This window comes from Pseudoliparis swirei, chromosome 6 (assembly GCF_029220125.1).
Source record: "Pseudoliparis swirei isolate HS2019 ecotype Mariana Trench chromosome 6, NWPU_hadal_v1, whole genome shotgun sequence".
NCBI lineage: Eukaryota > Metazoa > Chordata > Actinopteri > Perciformes > Liparidae > Pseudoliparis > Pseudoliparis swirei.
In genome coordinates this window covers 19124386-19134066 of record NC_079393.1, presented here as the reverse complement: position 1 = coordinate 19134066, position 9681 = coordinate 19124386, and the positions used below count along the sequence as shown (strand labels likewise).

The window sequence follows — 9681 nt, the reverse complement described above, 5'->3', positions numbered from 1 at the left end:
ACTTCATAATATGGCTGCCGTGCCTCTCTATAAAGTTATTTTGAACGCATCCACTCTTTTAAATAATTCATCATCCCATCAGCATTTAGAAGCATTCGTCACAGTCCGAAAAAAAAAGAAAAACAGATCAATGAAGCCGTGTTCGGTGTGGTCAGAGTGGAGCTGGTTAAACACTAAATCAATAGGAAGGCTCCAAGACCTGTACGGGATGTTGTAATGAGTTGTTTATCTGTTCACTGGGATTCCCTTCCCCGACCAGCACCATGCAAGCACACACAATGAAGAAGAAGAACAGGAAGAAGAAGAAGAAGAAGCAGAGAGGAGTTTGTATTTTATCATGTCTGTATTTTTGTCTCATTTTCACAAAACATGTACAGGGAAGGAAAAGCCTTTCAATAGAACCTGAGGTATTTTTGCATCAAGCAGCCTAAGGTTTCAGGATTTTCTTTTAAAAACTCATCTTTATTCATCAGTGTTCATAGATGAGTTGCTATTTACACAACATAATAACAATAATAATAATAATAATAATAATATTTCGATAACAAGAATTTTAGCAAATGGGACAGCCTGCATCATCTTTGTTACATGTCATAAATAATTCTAATAACATTTCTTAAAAATATAGGGAGGAGGGTGAGGAGAAGTTGCTTTAGCCTCGGGGGAGCAGAGGAATCCATCTGAACTTACTGTCGAAGCAGCAGCTCAAGGTCAAAGGTCAAAGAGATCACCAGCGAGAGAAGTCAATCAAGGGGAAAATGAACACATTTTACATTATAAATAAATACCTATCTCGCACCAGGTGAGCCACATTTTAATTCATTTCATCTTAAGATATGAAGATCTGCTTCTTGTTTTTTTTTCTCCTTCGTAACGTTGTTTTTAGAAAAGCTTTGGAAAGTAAGAAATAAGAGGAAAAAAAAGACAGAAAGAGAGGGAGGGAGCGAGGCAGGTCTACGGACATGCATTGTGCTGAAGTGTTTCCCCTGTTCTGGGCTGGGCTCACTGGCAGATCCCCTGAGAAGGAACTAAAGGGTGTGGAGGGCCTCCTATGCTTTACATGTGTAACTGTATACAGAATAGAGAGTGTGTGTGTGTGTGTGTGTGTGTGTGTGTTTGGGCTTTGGCGGGTGATGATGATGAAGAATTGCTGCTGGCTCGGAGAGCGCATTTCTTTGCATATAGTTGTTATGCAAGAAATCGTGACAGCGGCGGGACGTGTTGGACTGCGGACGAGCGATCAGAGAGTGTGCGGCTACTTTGTTGCTCTGCACAACAAAACAAAGTTCACTGAACGAGCGAGCCCTCGATTGTGATAAGCCGTGAATACACACAACAGAGGTCCTGGTCCAGTGGGGTGTCTGTACCCTCCCGCAGATATAAAACTGAAGCTTTATAGTTGTGCCTTCAGGACTCAAGCCTTTGCTCTCCAGGTATCTTGAACTTGGTTATCAGAAAGCAGAAAAGTGCATTTCAAAGTCAAACACCACTCTCCCCAAAGAAGGAACATCACATACTGCTTGCTTCATTTTGTTGAATGTATGTATTTGTTTGAGCGTGTGTTCATAAATACCATACAGCAAATAATAATAATAATAATAATAATAACAAGAAAAAAGAAATAAATCCACAAAACATTATATTATTTCTCATTACCAGAATGAACCAATACAATAAATTAAAACTATAACTGAACAAAACAGTCCATAAGAAGTTCATTAAAATTGCTATATATATTCATATTGTATATATAGTATTTGTCTTTCTGTAGTCAGCCTTTCTGGTGCATGCTCAGTGGTGACCATAGATGGTGACTGGGAGCAGTGAGAGGGGATAGGGGGGGCGGGTCTATAAAGGAGCTGATGGGCCATTAAAGCGAACCCTCGCCACCCTCCCGAAACCTCAGACATGTCACGCTGTTAACACTGAAAACAAGGGAACCAAAGTCAGGAAAGACCCACTGTGCTTTAAGGGGGAACACTGCCCGTCACGACGAGTCTTCAAAAGTCTTTTCAGCGCCAAGATGCTGAGGATCCTTCAGGGTTTGGATACAGTACCGCCGCTCGATGGAGACCTTGGGATCTCTCCGCCTTGTGCTGCGGTGATGTGAGGAGCCGGTGCAGTCACGGAGTCTGATATTGTTGTCTGATGTTGCTATGCAGAGAGTCCGTAGCAGGCAGAGCCACTGGGAGGATCGGGATCAGAGCGGGGTGGGGGGTGTAGCCATGCGAGGTTCTGAGGCTTTCTGAAACTAGGGTGAAGCTTCGGGAGGAAACATGGGGCTTGGTTTAAATCACAAGCTATACACCCATTGGAGAACAATACATTTGACCGCAGGCAAGCAGTTTGTGTCCGAACTTTGTCAAAATAAGGATATTCTATATAGGAAGGATGCATCGTGACACTTGTTCTGCGCCGGTTCATTTTTTTTCTTCTTTAAAAAAAAAATCTGCGATCAGGATTTCAGACGATTAAGAGTTTCAGTACCTACAGTCACCCCACCGTCCCCCAGACGTTTATTCAGATTTCTACGAGAGTTCAGGATGGCAAAGCCCCGCATCACATCACAGGCTCCGGCTCTCCAGGTGAGAACGCTCGATCGCTCCCCGTTTCAGATGAACCCTCCGCTCGTGTATCTTGTTGTCCTTCTCCCAGTTGGAGTCTTTACTGTCCCGTTCCTCTCACACTGTCTGAGAGGGGAGCCTCATAAAAGCCTCTTCTCCTTCGTCATATGTCCTCCTCTCGCCCTCCCACTAACCAGGTCCATGTCTGCCCTCTCGGGACAGCCCCGATCATGGCCATTATCTGTCAGGATACCTCGATGATCTCCATGCTCCCAGAGAAGCTCGACTGCTTCCCGATCTTCCCCAGTTCTTCCCGGGATCGCGTCTCGGCGATGCCCTCTTCGAACTCCATCTGGCAGCTGCGGCGCTTGAACTGCTTTTCTGACGCAGGCCCGCTGTTGCTGGCGCCGTTGGACAGGGTCCCCGTGGACGACACGGCGTCTCGGTGGTCTTTCTGAGTCACCGGTGCCGAGGACGGCTCCCGCTGGGATTTGTCTCGTAACCGCACGCCTTCGCTGCAGCCGAACGCCACGTACGCCGAGCTGCTCCCGAACCTCACCGACGACTCCTCTCCCCCTCCTCCTCCCAGCTCCATCTCTCCCTCACCGACCTCCACCGCCCCAAAGTGCCAGGGGGCATCCGTGGTGGGAGTGACGGGCGTGGTGGCCTGGACGGTGTCTCTGTGTTTGGTCCACATGGCCCCAGACTCCATGGTGGGCAGGGAGGGGAGTGACAGGAGCAGAGAGCCCTTCAGGTTCTCGTCCAGGCCGGGGCTCTTGTGCTCCAGCGACAAGCTGAGGGACTGTGGAGGTTGATGTGGTTGGGAGTGGACCGGGGAACCGGCGGAGCAATGCTTGTGTTTCCTCCTGGGTCTGGACGAGGAAGAACCAGTGCGATGGACTCCTTCACTCCCTCGGAGCCCCAAACCTCCAATGCTGCCCCCGCTGCCCGGTGAGGGGAACGGTGAGTCGGCGGAGCCGGGGCTGTCGAGGACGGGAGACTGGGAGCAGACACCATTGGAGGTGCCGGCGCCGGGGCTGTCGAGCTTGCACAGCTTTGGGACGTCTTCAGAGTGTGTGGGTGCCTGGCTGGGGCTGGGGCTGTTTGAGGAGTAGACCGACTTAATGTCAAGGGAGAAGGAGCGTTTGAGCCGGTTAGTGTCCATGATCCTTTCTGCAGAGAGGTTTAGGCCGTTGAAGCCTTGCTGGAGGGAGGTGGGTGATTGCGGCTTGGGTTCTGGAGGGACGTGTCCATCTGACACAGGTGAGTCATAGTTGCTGTGGTGACCGTTCATCTCGAATCCTCCATTGACCTCTGAGCTGTGCTTCTTGTCATCAGAGGTTGAAGTCAAAGCTTGCAGTAGTCGCAGGCCCTTCTCGAACTCCAGCAGCTGACCCAGGAAGTTGAAGTTGGGGGATATGGACGGCCTTCGGTCCTTTACAAACCTGTCAGGAGGTAAAGAGTTGGAAACCATCAGTTAACAAGACTTCATCTGTGGCCATGTCAGCGTCTCAATCAGGTCGGATTTTAGGGTGTGAACAGTTCTGCTGATGCACATCACAGAATGCGGTGCTGCTGCTGGGTGGAAGGAGCAAGCGTACCTGTAGGCATCATCTGACGACAAGTCCATTGTCTTCATGATGTATGCAATGGCGATGGTTGCCGAGCGCGAGATTCCAGCCAGGCAGTGCACAATGACTCTGCAGTTTGACACCTTAGCTTTGTCTGTCGGGGAGGAGGAAACACACTGGTGTGAACACGCATGTTTAGCTCAAAGTGTCTGGAGACAATCAACGGCCAATCAAAGCAAACTGACATTTAGTGGAAAAGTACAAGGGGGAACAGCTGACTGGATGTGTCATACCTGTTGCTACTGTTACCATGAGCTGCACGTGAACTTATATGAACTGTGAGGATGTGCGGGTATGTTGTAGTGAATATCAAGACATTCTTCAACTCATAACTTGAGAGGAATCCACTCCCTTATAAAGACACTTCCCTCAGTGTTGTGCTTTGAGCTGCTAATCTTTATTCCAAACACATTCTTGTTTTTACTACATTTCCTCTCCTCATACCGATGAATTCATTGGTTTTGTCCAGCCAGGGAAGCAACTTCTCGCAGTAGTTGTCGTTGACTGGGATGCGCATGAAGTGGCTCTCGCTGATGAAGTCTGGCTTGGGGCAGGTGTTGCTGGCATTCAGCACATAGGTAATACCATTCTGAGCCATCAGGTCCTGCAGAGACAGAGATAAATCAGTGAAAGAACACGTTTCGTTGCCAGGTAACCTCAACAAGACGGTTATCGCTCCATGATGGTGATCAAAAACGAGCGAACGGATGCAAACACAATCCTACCTTGTTGAGGACGTCCTTCTGTGAGCCCAGGTAGAGGTGTGGCAGGATGCGAGTGGGCCCGACATTAGCCAGAGGCAAACAGGGCTGGGATAGGCTCATAGCAGTGGCAGGTTTCCCCTCACACAGGCCAGGAAAACAGGAGGAGAAAGCAGCGAAACCTCCTGCAGAGACAGAAGAGAAGGAGAGAGAATGGATTAGGTACACTAATGGTTTTCCACAGAGCAGTTACACAACACGCTGGGAACTCTGCAAAGTCTCTCATGAACCAATCAAGGACATCATCAGCAGAGCAAACAGACGCTCGGTGGGCTTTCAGAGGTGAATCTGGGCTCCACGGTCTGGGTCTCGCTTAGTGCAACAGGAGCACAGAAAAAGAGCCTCCCTGTGCTTCTGTGTGCGAGTTCGGTCGACTGCTGGGCGGCCAGGAATGTGTATGTCTGGCCCTTTAAGAAGCAGGCGGCTCCACTTCTGGCATGTGTGTGTGTGTGTGTGGCTCTGTTTCCTGCATGAGCTCATGTCCTGTAGCAGTGCATTGCGTCAGGCCGCGGGAATGAGAGAGGCCACAGGTGCAGGGCCAGGACAGAGGCCCAGTAACATCCCCCTGACAACCACACCGCGCACACACACAGCACACACACACACTCAAAGTAGATACTATCTGAAGACATGAACACATCATCTTGCCGTTTACATATGCTACATTTTCACTCTCACTGTTTGCACCTCTCTGTCCACTCACACACATCGGCACCGCTCGCCCCTGCGGTTGTATAACTTAACGGTGGGGGGCAGCGAGACATGGTTGGGGCGTGTGCAGGGATGGATTAACCAACGGGCCTACCGGGCCCAGGCCCAGGGGCCCATGAGCTCAGGGGGCCCCTGGGCCTGAGCCTCCGCGCGTGACGTCGCTGTGATTAACATTGTATTGATATGAATATGATGATATGACACGATGCGCTGTGAACTGTTGGCTATTTGCCGAGAGAGTTCCGTCCATTGTGGTGAGCTGTGGACACCATCCACTCACTGTGTCTGCTCTGCTGAATCATCAGCCTGGAGCATTCATGGCTATCACTGGTGACTTTAACCCACATTGGATAAAGCTCTGCCAACCTTCCATCAATACATAGGCCCAACAAGGAACAATAAAACTCTGGACTTGCTGTATGCTAATACCACTGCCTTCCCCTCGGCAGGTCTGATCATGACCTGGTCGCTGACACCAGGTATGTTCCTCTGGTGAAGAGCTGCGGTGACCACCAGGACTGTGAGGAGGTGGTCTCTCTACAGGACTGCTTGTCAACGGACTGGGATGTGCTGTGGGAGGACATCAACAGTATGACCGACTGCATCACGGAATACATCAAGTTCTGTCACCACCATCCCATCACGGACTGTCGCTGCTTCCCCAACAACAAGCCCTGGATCACCAGGGACCTGAAGGCGCTTCTTAACATGAAAGCTGCTTTCAGGTCTGGAGGAGGATGAGCTGAGGAGCCCAGCGCAACCTGAAGGTGAAGCTCAGGGAGGCAAGGACTCCTACAGGAGGAAGCTGGAGGCCAAACTCCAGCTGAACAACACAAGGGAGGTGTGGTCTGGCATGAAGCAGATAACTGGCTTCAAGGTGGGAGGAGACAGCCAGGGGCTCCTGGAGAGGGCCAACGAGCTGAACTGTTTTTCAATAGGTTCAGTTCACAGCCCTCCCGTCTCCTCCACATCACACCTCCCAAACACCTCCTCCCCTCTGTCCCCTGCTGAGCTGCACATCCACCGAGCCCTCAATAACAATGGGCTCCTCCACCTCCCCTCTCTCTGTGACGACTGACCAGGTGAGAAGACAGCTGGAGAAACTACACCAGCGCAGAGCTGAAGGTCCTGATGGCATCAGCCCCAGGGTCCTAAAGACCTCGCCACCCAGCTGTCTGGTGTCCTGCAGCGCCTCTTCAACCTCAGCCTGAGGCTGGGGAAGTCCCGTGCTGTGGAAGGCGTCGTGCCTGGTCCCTGTCCCAAAGTCAGCACCATCTGGCCTCAACGACTACCGACTCGCCCTCACCTCCCATGTGATGAAGGTGCTGGAGGCTGGTCTTGGCCCACCTCCGGCCGCAGGTGAAATCATCGTTGGACCCTCTGCAATTTGCTTACCAGCCTCATGTGGGAGTGGGCGCCATCATCTACCTGCGCTCAGTCGCACCTGGATGGAACCGGTGTCTCTGTGAGAGTCACTTTCTTTGACTTCTCCAGTGCATTTAACACCATCCAGCCACTGCTGCTGAGTGAGCCACCATCTCCTGGATCACTGACTACCTCACAGGCAGACCACAGTTTGTCAGAATGGGCCGTGTGCTGTCTGCGGTGGTCAGTGATGTTGGAGCCCACAGGAACTGTTCTGTCTCCTTCCTCTTCACCCTGTACACCAGTGACTTCCAGTACAACACGGAGTCATGCCATCTGCAGAAGTACTCTGATGATTCTGCAGTGGTGGGATGGACAGGAGGAGGAGTACAGGGCAGTGGTGAGTGACTTTGTAAAGTGGGCGATGAGAACCACCTGCGGCTGAGCGTGGCCAAGACCAGAGAGATGGTGGTGGACTTCAGGAGGAAGGCGACAGCTCCTACACCTCTGAGTGTCCTGGGAGTGGGCGTGGACATGGTGGAGGAGTACAAGTACCTGGGCGTCTCCATCGACAGCCGACTGAACTGGAAGGCCAACATCAACGCTGTGTACAAGAAGGGATGAGTCGACTCTTTTTCCTGAAAGCTTGATCCTTCAGCGTGTGCAGCAAGATGCTGGAGTTATTCTACCAGTCGGTTGTGGCCAGTGTGCTGCACTTTGCCATTGTCTGCTGGGGTGACACCAGCCGTCTTAACAAACTGGTTGCTGGCTCCATCATCGCTGCCAGCTGGAGCACCTGGAACAGGTGGTGAAGAAACTGGTGTCCATTGGACACAGAGGACAGGAGAACACTATGAGGCTCTTGCCAGATCACCCTAACCCTTCTTATATATTTTTTTTATTTTTATTTTTTATTCTTGTGTTGCTGCTACTGAATATATCTATCTATCTATGCCGGTATATGCTAGGCTTAAGTCATTCATGTCAGTAACAGGGCCCCAATAGTCCTACTGAGGATGGATTGCGAGCGAGCCTACGGCACCAGGGGCCCGTGAGCTCAGGGGCCCATGAGCTCAGGGGCCCGTGAGTTCAGGGGCCCGTGAGTTCAGGGGGCCCGTGAGCTCAGGGGCCCATGAGCTCAGGGGCCCGTGAGTTCAGGGGCCCGTGAGTTCAGGGGCCCGTGAGCTCAGGGGCCCATGAGCTCAGGGCCCGTGAGCCCAGGGGCTGTGAGCTCAGGGCCCATGAGTTCAGGGGCCCGTGAGCTCAGGGGCCCGTGAGCTCAGGGGCCCCTGGGCCTGAGCCTCCTCAGCGTGGCGTCGCTGTTATTAACATTGTATTGATATGAATATGATGATATGACACGATGCGCGTGGCGGTATATGCTAGGCTTAAGTCATTCATGTCAGTAACAGGGCCCCAATAGTCCTACTCAGGGATGGATTACCGAACGAGCCTACCGGCACCAGGGGCCCATGAGCTCAGGGGGCCCCTAATCCAGAGCCTCTGCGTGAAGTAGCTGTTATTAACTTTGTATTGATATGATGATATGACACGATGCGCCATAGCCGGTATATGCTAGGCTTAAGTCATTCATGTCATGGTCATATAATTCGCGTTATGTTGTCTGCTCAGCTCCGGTATCGTTGTTCCATACGGACTGTTTTGTTAGCGATGTAAAAAAAAAAATTTAGATGTAATTTTTTTTAATTTTACTTTTTTGTTTTGACTTTTTTTTGTTGATTTTTTTTGTTGTTGATTTTTTTTTGCGGGTGGGGGGGGGGGCCTTGACACGTCCAGGCCCAGGGGCCCGTGGTTTCTTAATCCGTCCATGGGCGTGTGTGTGTGTATGTGTGTGTGAGTTGAGGAGTGGGTAATGACCTTGCGAAGGGGTGTGTCGAATGGAGTGGAGTGTTTCAAGGAAACCCTGAGCTCCAGAAGGGAGATAAGAACCTAATCTCGGTTTAGCCCCGCCTGACCCAATCGGGGTCGAAGCACACACGTGTGCATGTGCACGGTCACACAGTGAGAGTGAGTGAGACGTGACATCACTGTTCTCCAGTCACACACGCAGCACAGCACAGGCATGGCATTGCCTTCTGTTGTAACACACACCCAGCTGCACTACTCGTGCAACGTCTGGCCGACACACACACACACACACACACACACACACACACACACACACACACACACACACACACACACACACACACACACACACACACACACACACACACACACACACACACACACACAGTGCTTCAATCTAAAAAGCTGCAAAACTGTAGTTGTGCAAACCCTCGGAGGATACAGTCGATACTTTGGTATTTTTGCGCTATTACACAACAGCACATTTTCTGAGACTGGGTGCATCCTCATGACCCGGTGCTATTATGGGTGCACTGTCCCTTTAAGTGCAAAGCGAAGGACTGTTAATCGGCGGAGCAATGACATCAGCGCTCTACATGGGGGGGGGGGGGGGTGGAGTAGAGGGAACAGGAGATGCATGGATGTAGAAAGAGTGATCAGACCACTCAGATACAGGAAGGAAAGCTCACTGCAACGAAGTGAAGGCTGGTAGCTGCGATGCTAGAGGGTGTGTGCGTGTATGATTTCACCGTTTTGTGGCCTCTGGAGAGTAGACTAAAC

At 51.1% G+C, this 9681-nt stretch overlaps 1 protein-coding gene across 3 annotated transcripts in view; it reads right to left on the bottom strand.

Annotated features, from left to right (window-relative positions):
• Positions 1–324: 324 nt before the first annotated feature.
• Positions 325–9681, bottom strand: part of dusp8a (dual specificity phosphatase 8a) — a 47178-nt gene continuing 37821 nt past the window's right edge. For all 3 annotated transcript variants that reach the window (XM_056416755.1, XM_056416757.1, XM_056416758.1), the window contains 4 exons: positions 4921–5081; positions 4640–4799; positions 4166–4289; positions 325–4009 (listed from right to left, as the gene is read on the bottom strand). In XM_056416755.1, the coding sequence (XP_056272730.1) occupies positions 2809–4009; positions 4166–4289; positions 4640–4799; positions 4921–5081 (1646 nt within the window). In that variant the 3' untranslated portion in view covers positions 325–2808. The remainder of the gene's footprint in view (positions 4010–4165; positions 4290–4639; positions 4800–4920; positions 5082–9681) is intronic.